Below are 17,981 nucleotides of genomic sequence, written 5' to 3'. Positions count from 1 at the left end.
CCATGAAAGGATTCAAAGAATAAGGACTCAGTAGAAATGTAAGGGCCTGATTTCCCCCCTGCAAATAACAATTCTCAGTTTGTACTGCAAAGACATACAAAATCCCAGAGTATCCAGTAAGCCTTATGTAGTCCCTTCATAAACAAACTGTAGGGCCTAATTCAAAGCCAATGTGAGTTGCTCAGGCCCATTGTGAAATAAGCAAGCTTCAGGAGTGACTAATCAACAAGCATCTGCGGTATCTTCACAGAGAACCATCAGTAGTCCAGCCCTCCCCCAAGGGAGAAGGCATAGGAAAAGCTTTCTTCATGTCACCTAGATGAGACTGGGGAACAGCAACAACTCTAGTGATAAATTCCTTTCTACGTGCATGGGATTGCTTCAGCCACACAATATGAAAAGCAAAACTGCTTCTGAAGCCAAACTATGCCTGGCTAATGAATAAATTGTGGCTAATGGCTATGATTTTTGGTCCTCCAAAAATAGAGGATTCCTTTAACTTTTGTTGGGAACTAATTTATTAAATATGAACCAAACCACTGACAGCACATGCTTCTTTCTTACAAAAGCAGTAATATAAGAGAGAGAGAACACAGCAAGCTTTATGCACTCAACAGGAAAAGGAAGGAAGCTTCTGTAGTTAAGGCAGTTGGTTGGGACTCTGGACGTACGAGTTCAAGTCCCACCTCTGATACAGACTTTGCACAAGATGCTTTATTGCTGTACGACTCATTTCCCATCAGTAAAATGGGGAAAAGAATACTCCCACTTTGCCTTTGTGCCAAGCAGAAAGAAGCCCTGACCCTTATAGGTGCTGTGAGGTGCAACTGTAATATAAACAATAACAAAAACTGGGACACAACAGCCCTTTCCCTCTTTTCTCCTCTCTGTTTGTCAATTCAGAACCCCTGGCGGCTAATGATGGAGAGAGTGGAAAAAATAAAGGGGATAAAAGTAGAGAACATAGAATAAAATCTCTCTGTGCAGATGGCGTTTTAGCTGAAATTTCCAAAGCCTTCAATATTGGCCTAATGCTGCTCTCACCCTCATTGTGTATTTTGGATCCTTCAAGACCCATTGCAGAGTTGTTAGGGAGAAAAATATAGACTAATCACTATCTGCAGTGTAAAATAAAATGCCCAGAACCAGAAGCAATGATGCTATTTGGTAGGAAACCAAAAAGATACTGAATGCATTTAATTGGAATTTGGGGGGACCTGGTAGCTAGTAGGAGTAGATGTAAAACATTTTATTTTTTTTAAAGTCCTTCCAACATGCCTCTGAGGGACCATGCTAAAGGAACCCCAGTCCTTGGCCTCTGCTGAGACTGGCAAGCAAGGGTCCTTTTTAGTGCTAAATGTGACTCCTGTCCACTAGCAATAGGGCCAAGATCACCCATTTCTATTATTTCCCTGAACAGCCATTAGATGGTAAGAATTTTCAGAGTGTGCTGTATGTGCTGGTTTTTCAGTTCTCTGGCTGTACCAAAAAACTGAAAAATAAATTTTGTTTTAAGTTGACTCAAAACAAAACTTTTCAAATATTTCAGGGAACCAAAAATTAAAAAAAAAAAAAAAAAGTTTCAGTAGAACAAAATATTTTGCTTGACCAAAAATGAAACAATTTGCTTAGTTTTCCAGGTAGTTTTAAAGGCTTATTAATAAAATTGAAGTAAATTTCAAAACAAAAAGTTGTTTCAAATAAAATTGATACATTTCATTTAAAAAATGTCAAAATGAAACGTTTCCATTTTTTTGGGGGGGGGGTTATTATTTTTTTTTCAACCAGAACAATTTGGGAAATTTGACCCGAATTTGTAAAATATTTCGATCTACCCAAATCTTCATCTTCTGGTGAAAAGAATTCTGGCCAATATCTGGCTGTAGTCAGCAACCTAGAGGTGAAAGGTTTTGTCACCAATTTTGACATCCTGGTGCCAGAGGACCCCGCTCCATTGGCATTTCTGGGGGCAGTAAATGAGGTTCATCTTGCAGCATTTTCTCAGAAGCATCTGCTCTGGAGGGAGAAGTTTAGGGTGTGAGTGCCAGGTAGTTTTAGGCGGAAGCCTCCCATGGATCCAGAGGGCTCTTGCATAAGAGGACTCCCAGAGTTGCAGAAGGAGCAGTCATCTTGCCTGGAGCCTCTGTGCGGCTCTCCTTGCCCCACTCTTTCACTAAGATATCTTCCATAGGAGCTATGCTTCCTTGGCTCCATAGCAGTCATTGATAGGACACTGGAGGCGTTAATACTGCTTTGTGTGTGAATTAGGGAGCCCAGCAGGGGATAATGCTGTGGCACCCTCTTCTTTCCACATGGGATAAAGATGAGTTACCCTCCTGCAGAGAATCGACTGGCCTCTTCCCTTGCTCCCAATTTTTTGTTTTGTTATTAGGAGCACTTCAGACAACACTTTGTGAAGCTCCCTCTTGTGTGGTACAGAATGGAAGTCACCAGAAATTGTTACAGTAAAGTTGTCATTTCATTAGCACTCACATTGCCTTGTGTATTTACTATTGGAAGACAAAGATCTCAGTGGCTTTCACTGTAATTGTAAGGACTGGTTCTCTGTGCAAAATAATCAGTCTCACAAATCCCACATTCAAGGTTTTGTTTTTTCTTCATTGCAACCTTTTAAATCGCTTCCTGATCAGAACAGAGTTGTCTTTTGTGTTGGACAGAGACAGTCAGGTGGATGGAAATTTGGTATAGGCCTGCTGTAGTCAATCTCTTTATCTTCTTTTGGCTTCTGTACCTCCCTCGCTACATGCAGCCTCCCTCTATTTATTGTAAAGGGACCCTTGTCTAGGAACAAAACCACTATTTTTTTTGCAGTGTAGGGAGTGGGGAACAGCATTAAAGAAGAACTCAGTTTGTTGTACCTGTCTAAACCCTTGCGTTCCCCAGACATCGCCAAGAGATTCCTATGCAGAGGGCTCCTCTTGGATTAAGGTATGCTTTTCCTAAACTGGTTATTTTGTGTGTGCATGTGATAAGCAATATAACATTAATCTTTCTTCCAAGAGCTAACCATCCTTTCTCTAAAGCATGCCCAAGCTTCTCTGGTACAGGGAGTGAGAGGAGAAGTTTGTGGTCCACTCTGACTGCAATTTACCAGCAATAGAACTGATTCAGTTATAAGTGTTTGTTTTGTAACCTTGCTTATAAAAATGGAAAGAATTTCTGTTCAGCTTTTTGTCCTATTTGGAAGGGATCCGAGCACAAGATGTAGGTACTTCTGACTGTTTAGTTCAGAGGCCTTGAACTCTCCCTTTGACACTGTTTTTACTCTGCAGCCTTGAACAAGTCACTTAAGTCCCAGTTCTGTCACTTTAACTTATGTGTTGCAAACAGTCTAACTGGGTAAGGGTCATACTCTCAGGCCCTTAATTTTCTTAATCAGTTTCCATATCTGTGAAATGGGGGTACTAAAATAATAACAATTAGCTACCCTATGTGAGAACGCTGTGATGAAGATTAGTTAGCCTATGTGTGGTGTTTTTTCAAAAGTTGGCTAAATGTTATCATTTAATTCTTTTTTGTTGCATTTCTTATTCTTGTAAATGTTTACCATAATTTTAAAGGCAGGCATCTTTCCTGAAATACTAGATTGAGAGGTAGATGTTTGAGTTTATAGTTTGCCTAAGCAAGCAGCAGTACCTGTGGGCAAAAGGTACTTTGTCTAAGGGTTTCGGGGAGGATGAGAGGCTTGCAGAAGCAACAACTAGGAAGCTCTGTAATTGTCAGAAGAGAAGAAGCTGTGTGAGTTTGCTTTTTGTATTTCCCTTTATCAGCAGCATGGCCTGACAAGTGTGCCTGGGCCAATTGTATGTGTAGTAACACATGAAGAGTGATGCACATCCACCAATGTGATTTATGTGATTTATGCCATCATGTGCCAGCAATGCCCCTCTGCCATGTACATTGGTCAAACTGGACAGTCTCTACGTAAAAGAATAAATGGACACAAATCAGATGTCAAGAATTATAACATTCATAAACCAGTCGGAGAACACTTCAATCTCTCTGGTCACGCAATCACAGACATGAAGGTCGCTATCTTAAAACAAAAAAACTTCAAATCCAGACTCCAGCGAGAAACTGCTGAATTGGAATTCATTTGCAAATTGGATACTATTAATTTAGGCTTAAATAGAGACTGGGAGTGGCTAAGTCATTATGCAAGGTAGCCTATTTCCTCTTGTTTTTTCCTACCCCCCCCCCCCAGATGTTCTGGTTTAACTTGGATTTAAACTTGGAGAGTGATCAGTTTGGACGAGCTATTACCAGCAGGAGAGTGAGTCTGTGTGTGTATGGGGGTGGGTTTTTGGAGGGGGGTGAGGGAGTGAGAGAACCTGGATTTGTGCAGGAAATGGCCTAACTTCATTATCATGCACATTGTGTAAAGAGTTGTCACTTTGGATGGGCTATCACCAGCAGGAGAGTGAATTTGTGTGGGGGGGTGGAGGGTGAGAAAACCTGGATTTGTGCTGGAAATGGCCTAACCTGACGATTACTTTAGATAAGCTATTACCAGCAGGACAGTGGGGTGGGAGGAGGTATTGCTTCATATTCTCTGTGTATATATAAAGTCTGCTGCAGTTTCCACGGTATGCATCTGATGAAGTGAGCTGTAGCTCACGAAAGCTCATGCTCAAATAAATTGGTTAGTCTCTAAGGTGCCACAAGTACTCCTTTTCTTTTTGCGAATACAGACTAACACGGCTGTTACTCTGAAACAGGTTATCATCTGTTTTCTTCAGTTTTATTTTTCATTATCAGATTTCATTGATGGATGAGGAAAAATAAAAACCAAGATGCTGTATTCTGAAATAAACAAAAACAAAAAAGGGAGCCAGATACTATTGCGTATTAGTGAGATTCTAGCATACCTCCGGGCAAAACTGTGGGCTCAACAATGGGCCTGCCTTCTAGCTGGCAAACAGCAGATCCCCAGCGTGTGCTGCCCTGATGAGACAAAAAGGGGTTCTCCAAAGTACCTGCACTGCAGGGCCAGAGGACCTGTTAGTCTCCACTGACTCAAGGCAGATGTCTCTAGAACTGGTCAAAAATCAGGATTTTCCATCCAGTGGGAAATTCTGATATTTCAACATTTGTTTTCATCTTCAATCAGGGACAAGAAGTTGAAATGCCAAAATATTTCATGTAGCAGAAAGTTCTGCCACTTCCAGGGGTGAAAGTAAGTTAGAGGACTTACTGGTATGCCAGAGTCCTGAGCAGGGGGTGTGGCGTTAACTGGAAGAGGCAGGGCCTTAAAGCCCCGGGCCCTTTAAATCCTGATTTTAAGGGCCCGGGGCTCCAGCTGCGGTAGTGGCGGCTGGGAGCCCTGGGCCCTTTAAATCACCCCTGACCTACCAGCTGCAGAGGCGGCTGGGAGCCCCGGGGCTCGGGGGCAATTTAAAGGGCCCAGGGCTCCAGCTGCCGCTACCTCAGCGGAGCCCCGGGCCCTTTAAATCCCTGAGGAGCCCTGAGGGCTCCCGGCTGCCACCGCTACCCCGGGGCTCTTAAAGGGCCTGGGGCTCTGCCGTGGTAGCAGCTGCCAGAGTCCCCGCCTGAGCCCTGCTGCCTGAGCCCTGGGGTAGCGGCGGGCGGGCTCTGTTGGAGATTTAAAGGGCCCCGAAGCTCCAGCCGCCGCTAGCGCCCCAGCCCTTTAAATCCCCTCCGGAGCCCCGCCACCACTACCCCAGGACTTTAAAATGCCGTCTGGGAAAGCCGGTCCCGCTATGGCACACCGGCTCTTACCAGTACGCCGGACCAGCTTACTTTCACCTCTGGCCCCTTCCAGTTGAAATGAAATGTTTCGACATTCCCGAATTTTGGCTCAGTTTGACATGAATCTGTCATGAGATGAATCTGTGTCTCACTGAGCTGCCATGGTGCCTCATGGGAGTTGTCGTTCAGGTGCCTCATGCCACAATTCTCCTCTAAATCTTCCATGGTGCCCTGCAGCAATTCAACCAGAGGGGCGGACCATGTGGCAGCTCAAGCAAGCACAGATTAATGCTGAGCTGACCCCAAATAAAACATTTTAGTTAATTTGACAAACCCAAATGTTTTGATTTGCTGTCAAACCAAAATGAAATATTTTGTTTTGATTTTTTTTCCCTACTGAAAATCAAAATTTTGTGGCAAAATTGAAATGTTACTGTTCATAAACAATTTTGACAGAAAATTCCTGAGCATCTCTGGTTATCTCCCTCTCAGACTGGAGGAAGCAGTGAAAAATTATTGCTTCCTATCTCTTGGCAGGGTGCAGGACAAAGGCAGCCCTGTTGAGGGAAGGTGGCCTATGGTAACACTTGGTTGGGAGAAATTACTCCCACAAATAAAGTGGCCAATAGGCTATAACTGGGATGCTCTCCTCTTTGCTTTGGACCGCCTGCATCCATTTAGGTTCAGCCACAAGTCAGGTGTCCTACAAACTGTGTAAAATGCGCAGAGAGGCCCTTCCACCTACTGGGCCTGATCCTCAACTGGTGTGGAGCCAGGTTGATTTACACTAGCAGAGGTTCTGGACCCTTTTTACTAGCAATGTACATTTTGGCAGACTGTCATGGTAGTGTGATTCTGAAGACACGCTCCTTAACTGCTTCATATGCTCCCAGTTTGTAACCTGTGCATAAGCACAAGTCAAATCAAAATTCAGGCCAAAATACTTTTATGTCTAGTAGATAGACTATTTCCTTCTTGTTGACAGCATAATAGGCTGGTTCCTCAGCTATGTGCCAACAGGTTTTTTAAAAGTACCATATTTGAACAAAGTGTGTACATTTTTTCATATTGAATCCATTTTTCCTCAACAAGTGTTATGACATTTATACTAGATTTTAGTTAAAATATTTTTCTAAGCGCTTTTGACTTTTTTCCTGGTTAAAACAGCATATTTTTCTTTCTATGAAATATTTATTCTTACAACTGCCCAAAGTAAGCTTCTGTTTTTTTGGCAGGAGAAAGTTGTTGGCTTCCCATTAAATTAACTGCTTTCTTTTTAATATTTAACACAGAGTATAGATACATAACTCTAAAAATATCTTGCAACTTGTCCATAATACTGGACTTTCCTGGATTCCATTAAGAAGTTGTACTACATTTTGCAGGTTTTTTTTCCTTGGTGTTTAGCTATAAAAACTGCTGAATGGAAGAAAATGAGTAAAATCTGTGTTTCTTCCCTATTCATCAATGCTGTTTTTACTCTTTGTGTAGACAGCTAATTTGCTAGTGGTTTGCCTGAGGGGAATTCAAGTAAAAAAGGGGGATCAAGTTACTAGAAAAAGGTGCTCCTGTCTCTAAAGAACAAAGTACAATGATTCAAGAAGAAAAAACTTTGAAAATTTGTCAAATGCCAGAGTGTAATTTATACCTGGCCAGGTTACACCATATACGAATATTTGTGTAGGCTATTTTTGCAACTGTTTCCTTTAGTAACTTGTAAATATGGATACTATCTGTGACTGGCAACCCCCTGCTGTTTGTGTCATGATCTGAATCCTTGCATGAAAAATGTAAGGCACCTCTGTAAGATATGCCTGCAGACCCAACCATTCTGTGTTTGTGCATTGCTATTGCTCATTTTCAACCTTTTTTGTTCCTCATTATCTCTTTTCATTAAATATGTTAACAAGCCTGTTCCTTAATTAATTTGTCCCTCATTGCAAAGGGTGCTCTAAATTCACCCTGACCCCAAACATCCATTGTTGTAAGTCTTTTGGGGATGGATCCAAAGCCCAAGGTATTCCATGTAATTCTTCCTATTTATTTCAGCAGGCATTGAATCATGCATTTGCATCAGAAATAACTATTTGTGAAATTTAAGCAACAGGAAATGTTATTTACAATAAAGAAACCCCACAGCCACTTTAAGCTTTCTACACTACTGTTTTTCTTGTCTTCCCTGTTCTCACTTCTAGTCCCACGTTTGGGTATTGGCAAGTTGAGATATTGTCCCAATGGGGTAATGTTACTTGTTTTTTTTTAAAAATGTGGTTGTTGTGAAAGCCACCAGGTTGACAGGCCTGTCACGTGAACCCTTCTGTTTAAGCACAGAACAAGTACAGCATGGATGATGGCTGCGCAAGGATCATGCCAGTGTGTGTAGAACTTTTTCTGGAGTGGGTGGGTGCTTCAGTCTTCATACCCATTCACTCCTTAGATTTTAGTGCCAGTTAGAGGGGGAACATCTGTGCACTAGAATTAGACCAGCAGCCCATTTCTCAGAGGCCTCTGAAAAACTGTCATTTAGAAATGACTTTTGGTCACTACTTTCCGGGTTCATATTTGAATGGATGTTCCACATATTCTATATTCCCTAGCTCCAGTCAATCCAAGTACAGTAACAGTCAGGGTCTGATAGAGTAATTCCTTCTGTCCCACTCTAGACTTACAGCATCTTCGGGCCTGCTCCTTCTCAGAGCTGAAAATCTCTGGCTCTCATTGAGTTCATTGAAAGCCAAGTTGAAGATGCTATCCATCTTACAGGAAAATCTCAGTATTTAGCATGATTGGGCCCTTTTTAGTGCAGGTGTGAAAGCAGCAAATTGATGGCTAACATACAATACATATCTTACATATTTCAGTAAGGGGCATCTGAGTGAATAGTGCAAATATCGTGAAAAGTGCTTGTAATTAACCCTTCCTACATAAGTTTGAGGAAAGCTGTTTTGATGCTATTTAAAATCTCTCTGGAACATTATACTAGCTTAAATTATTCATTAATAAGCAAGTCTTTCCAGTGCAATCAGATACAAAAACATCGTTTTGACGCCTACTAAACTTCCCAGAATGCCCTTTACTGTGAACTTGTCTTGATTATATGGACATCAGTTTTGACTGTGGAAAAAGATTCCAGTGCACCTAAGATCAGGAATGGTTACCAAAAGGCTTATGCTCTTGTTTGGGATGCAACACAGCTGCGAATAAATGGTTAAAAGTTAAATATTCTGCTTAGAGAATTTGAAGTGTCTCATAATAAAAATAGTCAGAAGTAAAGGGGAACACATACCTGAATGCTCTTTTTTAAATTTTTACTTTGTATTGAGTTTAAAAAGACAACATTATCTACAAGACTACGAATGAAGAGAAGCTGTGTGTTTGTTTCGCTAGAACTGAGAACAATGTCACTCTGATACAAAATCCAGTATAGCCTCCTTATTTTAAAGGACATTGGCATAGTCCCATGTTAATGGTGTCTTGCAATTCAGGGTGCACTTAAAAGTTGCCGAGAGTATTTTCCAGGGCTTTTGGGTACATTTCTTCAGTGAACTCCTTAACGTGGTGGATTTAGATTCTTATCTAAAAGTGGATTGTAAAAGCTGGACCCTGGAATGTAGACTCCATCCTGCAGTTTCGTTGTGTAAGTTCCAGTGCTGTCTAATTTTTCAGACTTGTAGCAAAGCTATTTTTTCCCCTGGCAATTTTAATCTAATTTAACCACTATAATCCCCCGGAATAACATCTCTTCAGAATGTTCAAAATTTTCAGCTCTTGGATTGGAATGTAGCCTTTTAAGAAGAAGAAGTGTTCTTGTAATGGAAAAAATTAATATTTTTAAAAGAAATTTGATCATACAACTGTTACTTAGAATGAAATAGCAACTTATTGCATAAGACTGTGTATTGTGAAAATATTTTCAGGGAGCAGTGTATTTCTTAGATTGTCTTTGAAGCTATAGGTAACTTTTAAGACAATTAATGAGGTGTCCGTAGCCTAAAAATACGTTGGAAAAGGAGTTAATTTTCTAGCCACGTGTATTTAGAAAAAATTGTATAGAATGAGCCATATTTCTCTGGCCTTGTTCATGCAAATAATCCACTAATGTGAGTAATGCAAGCAGAATTTGGCCCGATATGTGTATGTACATGAATTTTGAATGAAGTATAAATTATGGCCAAAATTTCTCAACATAGGTACTTGAAATTAAGCTCCTAATCTCTGAATTGGACCCGTAGTGCAAAGACTCATTCATGTGCTTAACTTTACGCCTGGGAATAGTTCCACTGAACTCAACAGGACTACTCTGATGTATAAAGTCATTCATGTGCAAATGTTTGTGGGATCGGGATCTTAGACCCCCTAAAGAGAAGTTGTCCTGATTTTTCCAAGGTGCTGAGCATCTGCAGCTCCTAGTGAAATGAATGGGAGCAAGGGCTATTCAGTACGTTTGCAGATTCGGGTCATTTTTATTTTAGAGCCTAAATATGGATTTAGGAGCTTAATTTCGGGGTTCTATGTTTGAAAATTTGTCCTAGGCCTAATGTATTTAATGAAAAGTTATACTTCCTATCTTTTAATATTGCAGTAGGATCTTTTTTTGGCTCATTGTTAAACTTGGAAAAATTGTTTAAACTTGTCATATGATTTTTATGACTGCAGCGCATCATTATTATGAATGAATGCAAGCACACCTATAAAGTACCTATTTTGCCAACAAATGACCATCCATAAACATCAGGAGTAATTGCATGCTATGGGATTGTTACAAACTTTGTTGCCTTTTTGCTGCTTCTGTCTACAAATTTTGGGGTGTGGAGGAAGGGGAAAAAAGGGAAGTTGTAGGAGGAGAATGTCTCTGGGGGCGTGGGGGGAGGTTGACCTGAATGAGAGGAACCCCTGCTGACATGGCCAGTCTGACCCATTGAATGGTCTGAATACAATAAATGCTGCTTTATCCTTTCTTGAAAGGAACAAGATAGCACAGCCTAAATGCCTGGGTGTGCTTAAATAGGGAACTCTGGGATGGTTGAGTCGAGTGTGTTTGAAATCTGAGCTCTCTGACAGCCTGGGAGCTGCCACAGGTCACCTGCCTTACTCCATGGGGATAGGCCCAGGTCTCACAAGAAATTGTCCATGGACGAATTGTAGTACAAATTCCTTTCTTTGTTGGTTGGCCTCTTTCACTAGACCACGGCCTATAAAATTTTGTAAAAACAATTCTTAAATATTATTTGAAAGGGCAAATGGCCATGCTGAAAGGTTTGACAGTTTGACATATAGTGCATGGTTTTGATAGCTTGGAAACTGAAATGTGGAGCCAAGACTCTCCTTATGCTTGTTATAGGCTCGGTGTTTTTTAAATAGTGTCTAGTTGCTGTGCAGAGTTCCTTTGCTCCTAGCAATTTGACAGGCAATAAGTCTGCTTCAGTGATCTTAAATCCTTTTAGACTAATTTGTGAGAGAGCAGAAAAACAGCTAGCACCTTTTGGATTCAATGCTCAAAAATAGAGAATCAGGTATTGCCAATTAAACTGCCATTTCAAACAATCATATCAAGACAGATTACTTTAAATTCCTCTGATAATGTCATGCAATGCCTAAAGAGAAAGCAACTGGGAGTTTCTCTGCAGACAAAGGATTTGAGTGGACCGAACTCATCAGTGACTGAGGCAGAGGTAGTGTGAACCAGATTTCTGCATTAAAATGTTGCATATGTGCAACTCGAATGCAAGCAGTGTGCATACTCTACCCCTGAATAGCCAAAGGCCATTTTTAAGAGCTTCTGGCCCCTCAGTCACTGGCCTACTAGTTAATTGCCACACGGGCTTCGTGACACATGGGCAGATAATATGACATTTTCAGTTTCTGTCACTAGCAAACGCCACAACGTTGCTTGCACTAGTTGCTAAGAAGCTGTCAGAAACCATTAGCAGTTGGCTAAAGTTGCCCTATGGCATTTCCTCATGGCATCAGCAAAACGAGCATAAATCACCCAGTGGAGCCTACTGCTATACTAATGAGGCTGTAAGCTTGTTTATGGACTAGCATCATTTTTATGATTATTTCCACCTTTTCAGTTTGCCTTCATTTGGCGGTAGGAGAAGTCAACTTCAGGAATGAAGTCACTGCTGACATTTTACAAACGTGGTTTGTAGCTGCTACCATGTGGTTGGTCAGTGGTTCTTCAAGTTTGGTTAGTGATGTGATTTTAAAAAAAAAAAAAAAGGAAAGAAATTCTCTGGAGACCTCATAGAGGTGGCTGTATCAAATTGCAGAGTGAATGGAAATGTTAAAAAACACAATTGACCATTTAGACTTTCCTCTGAGGTTTAGTCTTTACAGGATCAATTTTCAATTTCAAAAAGTGGAAGAGGTTAAACAATTTATTTAAAATGTATGAAAGTATTTGCTTTTAGAATAGTTTGTTGCTTTATTATCCACTTTCCCCCTTTCACCTTCCCTAACTTGTGTCGGACAGGACTAGGGTTTATTGTTTTAGGCTTTTCTGAACATGCACCAGTATTTATACTGGATTGAAAGCATTTGCTTCCAATGAAAATCTTGTCTTAGATTACAACCCAGCAGTGTAATTTCCCTCCCAGATGGGAGTAAAGTAGCTGTATTTGCCTAAAAACAGTAGGAAGAACAAACTGTGCATTAAGCCAAGGCTGTTTTTGGCTTGAGCTAATGATGTAACAGAAACCTTTTATTTGGGATAGGTCACTGCCAGGGATTGAAGGAGGTGATCTGGCTCTCGCTTGAAAGGTTTCTCCATTGTATCTACATAAGTCTTCACTTAAAAAATTCTGTTCCTAATGCTTCTGCTTTCATACAGCAGAAATAAACAGGAAAGGTTCTGGGGAGTGTTATACATGGAATGCAGAAAGCTTTTCCTCTCCTAATGGAGTATATAATTCAGGTGCCCTGAAGGCATGCTTTCAGGAATTCTTTTGCCTGAGGTAATGGGAAGCTCAGGCTGCTTTAAGGCCTTGATTATCTATTGATGCACAAAGCTGGAAAAAAGTCATCTCCGTTGGATTATAGTACATATTTCCATAAATTATCAATGAATTCTCTTCTAGTCAGGCACTAGGCATTGCCTACTAAATTAATCTGAAGGGGGTTAGAAATGGATAGAAAGTATATTTTAAAAATAGCAGTAAAACAATCATAGGGAGGTGGTGAAAGACAGTGTCATTAGGTTAGAAGCTTTTCATTTTTAATCAATGAACATGTAATATTTTTCTTTTCCTTGCTCTTGTTTTACAGACAGAAAGTGGATTAGCCCATGGAAATTTTAAATGCTGTTGAGTTGTTTCCTTTGCTCATGTTTCTTTTATGCATTATTATTTTATATGGTGAATTGCTTCTCTGTATAAAAGCCTTTTTTTTTTCTTTTTCTTTTTCTTTTTCGTTTTTAACCTACTGAGCTTTCAAAGACTTTATCAGCCAAAGATATCTGGACTCTTCATGAGGACCTTGTTTTATAAATATGAATATTCAAGTCTAGTCTTGCATTAAATACACACAATCAGTCATAAGGACAGCTACAAATTCACTACAGTCAGTAGTAAAATATGTAAAATACTAAAAATATAAAACTTAGTCACTTTTTTAGTTAAACTCTACATAATGTATCACAATTTTGACAGTCCAAAGCCCATCTTTTTTTTTATTCCTAACAGAACAGAGTTAAACTCTTGGTTCAGCTCAGTTTGGTTGATTTTCTTGGTCATTCTTGCCTCAGGGTGTAAAGAATACTTGCCTAACTGCATCACAACTCCGCACTAATCATAAAAGTACTATCCTTGGAAGCCATGGTACACTATTCAATCCACATGGGGGGGGGGGGGGTTGAACAGAATAAATCACTGTATGGATTTGTTTATGAACTATTTTGGGGGCTTTAAACAAAAATGGTGCACTGATTGACCATGCACTCTAAACCTTTGTTTTTCTCTGCACACTAGGCCACTATTTCACCACAGACAAAAGCCACTGCTATCCAGTTGTATACTCCCGTAGATGAGCTGCAAATTTGGCGAGTTTAAGGCCCTCTCTGTGTTAAGGAAATTTGCGCCGGATCAGTGTAGAGGTGGTGCACCAGCACAAGGCAGGGCTTACATACTGCATTGGTATAAATGTTGTTAACCCAGCATGAATTTATTTGGGCTGGGATTTTTAACAACATCTCAAAAGATTAGGTGCCCAAGTCCTGGTGAAAGTGAATGTGAGTCGGGCAACTAGCTGCTTTGAAAATTCCAGTCTTAATATAGATAGAGCCTCAATCTTACTGTTGTCCCTTTGAACTTGGGTAGAGGACCAAATGGTGCAAGAGATTTGCCAGCAAGCTGACTCTGAATTTGAACTTTGCATCTCAGAGTGGAACATGGCATCTGGGCTGCTGTATGTTAAGGTGACATAACATCATCAATACATTGCAAGCCACAATTTGAGTCAAACACCATTTGCCTGATCTGTAAACACAGAGAGATTTCTGTGATGAACAGGTAATGAAGAGACTCCCCCTCCTCCACCTTGGCAGGCAGGGTGCTTGTCACTTTTTTTGTTGCTGTGCTGAATCAAATGTGAGAAATGGCTATCTCATTCTTATAGTTGTTCAGAATAAACCAGAATTTGGCTGAGAGAGTTTTTCTCTCCCCTCCCCAGGAATTACAGCATGAAAGAATTTTATATCCCATTTAAATATTCATATACCCCAAAGTCAGGCGTTGACTGAAGTATCTAAAGATAGCATAAGTCAAAATTTGATTCACTATATTTACAGGTGACGGCTTGGACAACAGTGTAGCTTCCCCCAGCACAGGTGATGATGATGATCCAGATAAGGACAAAAAGCGACATAAAAAGCGTGGCATCTTTCCCAAAGTAGCCACAAATATCATGAGGGCATGGCTGTTCCAGCATCTAACAGTAAGTGAACTCTAGATCACATTTGTGAAATGAACATGGAAAATGTCATGGTCATGGTGGTAGTAGACAAAAATATTTAATAATATGTTATTGACAGGCAGTTCAGGGTGCTTTTCCAATTGTGTCTTTACATCATTTCTAGATACCAAGAGAGAGAGTATTTATAGTATATCTTTGTTTTTGTTGCTTTTAGCTCTTTGGTTTGAGTGCAGTTGTTAACAGGAGGTCATCGGAAAGTGTGATAGATCTTACAGTAATAACATTAGACCAATCCTGCCTTGTTCACATGACTGCAGCTCCTGTTGACTTCAGGGTGAATTGCTGCTTTGTAGAGGAGAGCAGAGTTTGGCCCATTGTCCTGTTTTCTGGAGAACCTCCAAGAATCATTGGGGCGGGGGGGGGGGATGGGAAAAACCAAAGCTTTTATTCAGATATGTGTCAGAGATCACATAATTCCTATCAGAGAGAGGTCAGAGCGTATCTGTTGTAATGGAAGAGCATCATTTTTAATTTGTTTGAGACTTTCTTGGTCCCAGAGTGTAAGGATATCACTGTATTTAATATCACAAAGGGGGGGGGGAAGATGTACAGTTATTTGTTGCCACAGCAACTATACTTATTTCTGTGATTAGGAATAAAAATTCTAGACAGGTGCACTGGGTGGAGCTTTAGGCTTCCGCTTTCATTAATGAGGTATAGTATCTGTCAAACCTTCAGTTGTTACCCAATAGTCAGACATTTCTAGTGCCACCCTTTTTGGGGGTTAAATTGTGGCTTCCATATGGTGAAGCATCACCATGTGTTCATTCACGTGGGATTCAGTCCCACAGACTGAAATCCTCCAACAGACCCTTTGAGTAATGGAAGAATGAGGCCCAAACCAGGTATATATATTAAAGTACATCCCCACTTCTGATCTCCCACTGCATCAATGATCCACTCTCTTCCCTGCCTGTCATTGGGTTAGTGATAAAATAAGAAGCCAATCAACTCAGTCAGCCACAATAGGTTTCTGCCAAATTAGTAAATTTCAATTAATGTTTCCTCTTGTCACCCCTACTTCCTTCCCTGTGCCAAATAACTAGATACTGGATGTCTGACAAACCTGTATCAGGCAGGGAATTCTTCCCTCCCTTCACCATCCTGGATTGCTGTAAATGAACCTTCATGCCTGATCACACTTGCCCAAGCCCAGATAGGTCCTAGACACCTCCCTGTTGATTTCCCTTACTGGCACAGTCCATACCAACTGGTATAGTGGCACCATGCTATCCCTTTCTCAAGAGCATCTTAGACCACTCCAAGGTGGTGTTTCAGAAGGTTGAAGTTACATTACAAACGAAAAGGGAATGCTTAACCCCCATTACAGGGCTGTCTTCTTACCAGATATACAACGAGAATCTGGCAGGCTCTGATGTCACTCAGTGACTTACAAGATTGCAGGCAACTGACATCGAAGTATTCTGCAAATAGCCAATGGATACACTCAATCTTGGCCCTTAAGTCTAGTGGCATTCTGATCCTCATACCAGCCTGACATCTCTGCGCCAGCTGGCTGATGCAGTGGCTGCCAATTTCTTTCCTATGCTCCAAGATTGGAGAGAGACACTGTGGCAACTCTGCAGTTACAATGCAAACAATTACAACGCACAACCAAGTGCAATAATCAAACTCAGACCAGCCCCTACACTTCCTGCTTGAACTGTCTTTTATATCTGAGGTGCTCTAAGAAATATTTATTATTTATATTATCAATATTTATTTCCAGAAGCACAATGTGCTAAGTGCTTTACAAACTTGGGCAATGGGTGTGAATGGTGCATTGCAGATATAAGACAATTGCTTTGCTGCAAGGTGCTTACTATAACAACTAGACTGCCACTAGTTGGTGGCAAGTACATTCTGGGGCAATGCCAATGAAGTAACCGCCTCATTCTGTAGAGTGAAGGCAGTAATCTCCAGGACCAGTGCAATAAAGGTAATGCTTTTTCTCCAGCATGGCAATGAACTGAAATCTAATTAAAAATCCACCATCCCTGCGGAGGAGCAGCCAAACCAGAGTTAGCTGTGTTGTAATTAAACAAAAGCTTAATGAAGATCCTCCTTATCCATACATTTGTGCAGCGTCATGCTGGCTTGAGGCTTGCCTGATCAGTCTTGTAAAACTGTAAAGGATCACACTCCCTACTTCCAGCTACTGCAAGAGGTTCATTGTTATAGCCACGTCAAATCAGCTCCAGGTGGATCATGGACTGTTCTCCAATACAAAAAAACTTGAAAACGTTGCCCAGAAAAGCAGACATGTTAGGCTCTCATAAATATGTTATGGTTAACAGCAGACTAAGAATACAAAGTTACCATAATATGGTCATACATGGTAAGGAGATGTCTTTCTACTCTGGAAGGCTACATAGAGCTTTGGCCTATCTCTCCACCAGTGAAAGCACTAGAGAACATCTGCGTTGAAATGAGTGACCGATCACATGTATGCAGAAAGAATTCAGTGAAGTATGTTGATATTCTGGAAAGAGATGACTTTAACTGGATTAGGCTTGGTAGAGAGCTGCACGGCACACTGCTTCTGACATGCCACATTAGAGACAACAGAAAAAAACAAGAATACAGTCCAGTAGCAACTGCAGGTATTTGGGGCAACAGATCTTTCTACCAGTTCAAACACTGTCAGATGCCAAGGTCCTGTAAGAACACCCATTGTGGAAGGCTCATGCACTCGCTTCCTGGAAATGAGACAGACAATGCCATTGTTTCTGTGATTTATATACCTGTAAGTTAGGTATTCAATGGTAGATACCTTACGATGATGATGCCCACAAGTTGCATCATTCTGTGGGGTTGCCTTGACTGGGGTTAGTAATATGCATGAAGCACCTGATTACTACTGAATTTCCAGGCCCAAGTCAGAACTGGGAAAAATTTGGAAGCGATAACAGCCCAGTCCAGCTTATAAAATTTCTGGACATCTAATGACTGCTTGGTGCATCAGTCCTCTATAAATGTGTACACCAGAACCATTGCCTCCCCAGTGCATTGGACTCTCCTTACAGATTAGAGTACAATACTCATTCAATCCTCTCCTTAAAAAAAAAAAAAATCTCAGGAAAAGATCTCAAACCTGCAGGTCTCTTCATTTCCTTGAAAAGACAAATGAAATGGTGGCCAATTAACACAACCAGCCACCAGGAAGAATCAAAAAGCATGAGTCAGAGTGGTGACGCAGGGTTCAGGTGCTCCAGAAGAGAAAGCCGTTTGCTGTTGGCTAACTTTACATGCCTCAGGTGTATATTGCACTGATCTTTGAG

The 17,981-nt window shown here is 40.8% G+C and overlaps 1 protein-coding gene across 3 annotated transcripts in view; it reads left to right on the top strand.

Annotated features, from left to right (window-relative positions):
• Window positions 1–17,981, top strand: part of MEIS1 (Meis homeobox 1) — a 126,298-nt gene that overhangs the window by 54,075 nt on the left and 54,242 nt on the right. For all 3 annotated transcript variants that reach the window (XM_077814018.1, XM_077814019.1, XM_077814020.1), the window contains one exon: window positions 14,516–14,661. In XM_077814018.1, the coding sequence (XP_077670144.1) occupies window positions 14,516–14,661 (146 nt within the window). The remainder of the gene's footprint in view (window positions 1–14,515; window positions 14,662–17,981) is intronic.

Source organism: Eretmochelys imbricata, chromosome 3 (genome assembly GCF_965152235.1).
Source record: "Eretmochelys imbricata isolate rEreImb1 chromosome 3, rEreImb1.hap1, whole genome shotgun sequence".
Classification (NCBI taxonomy): Eukaryota; Metazoa; Chordata; order Testudines; family Cheloniidae; genus Eretmochelys; species Eretmochelys imbricata.
The sequence above is the reverse complement of the archived record's forward strand: the minus strand, read 5'-3'. Positions and strand labels throughout refer to the sequence as shown.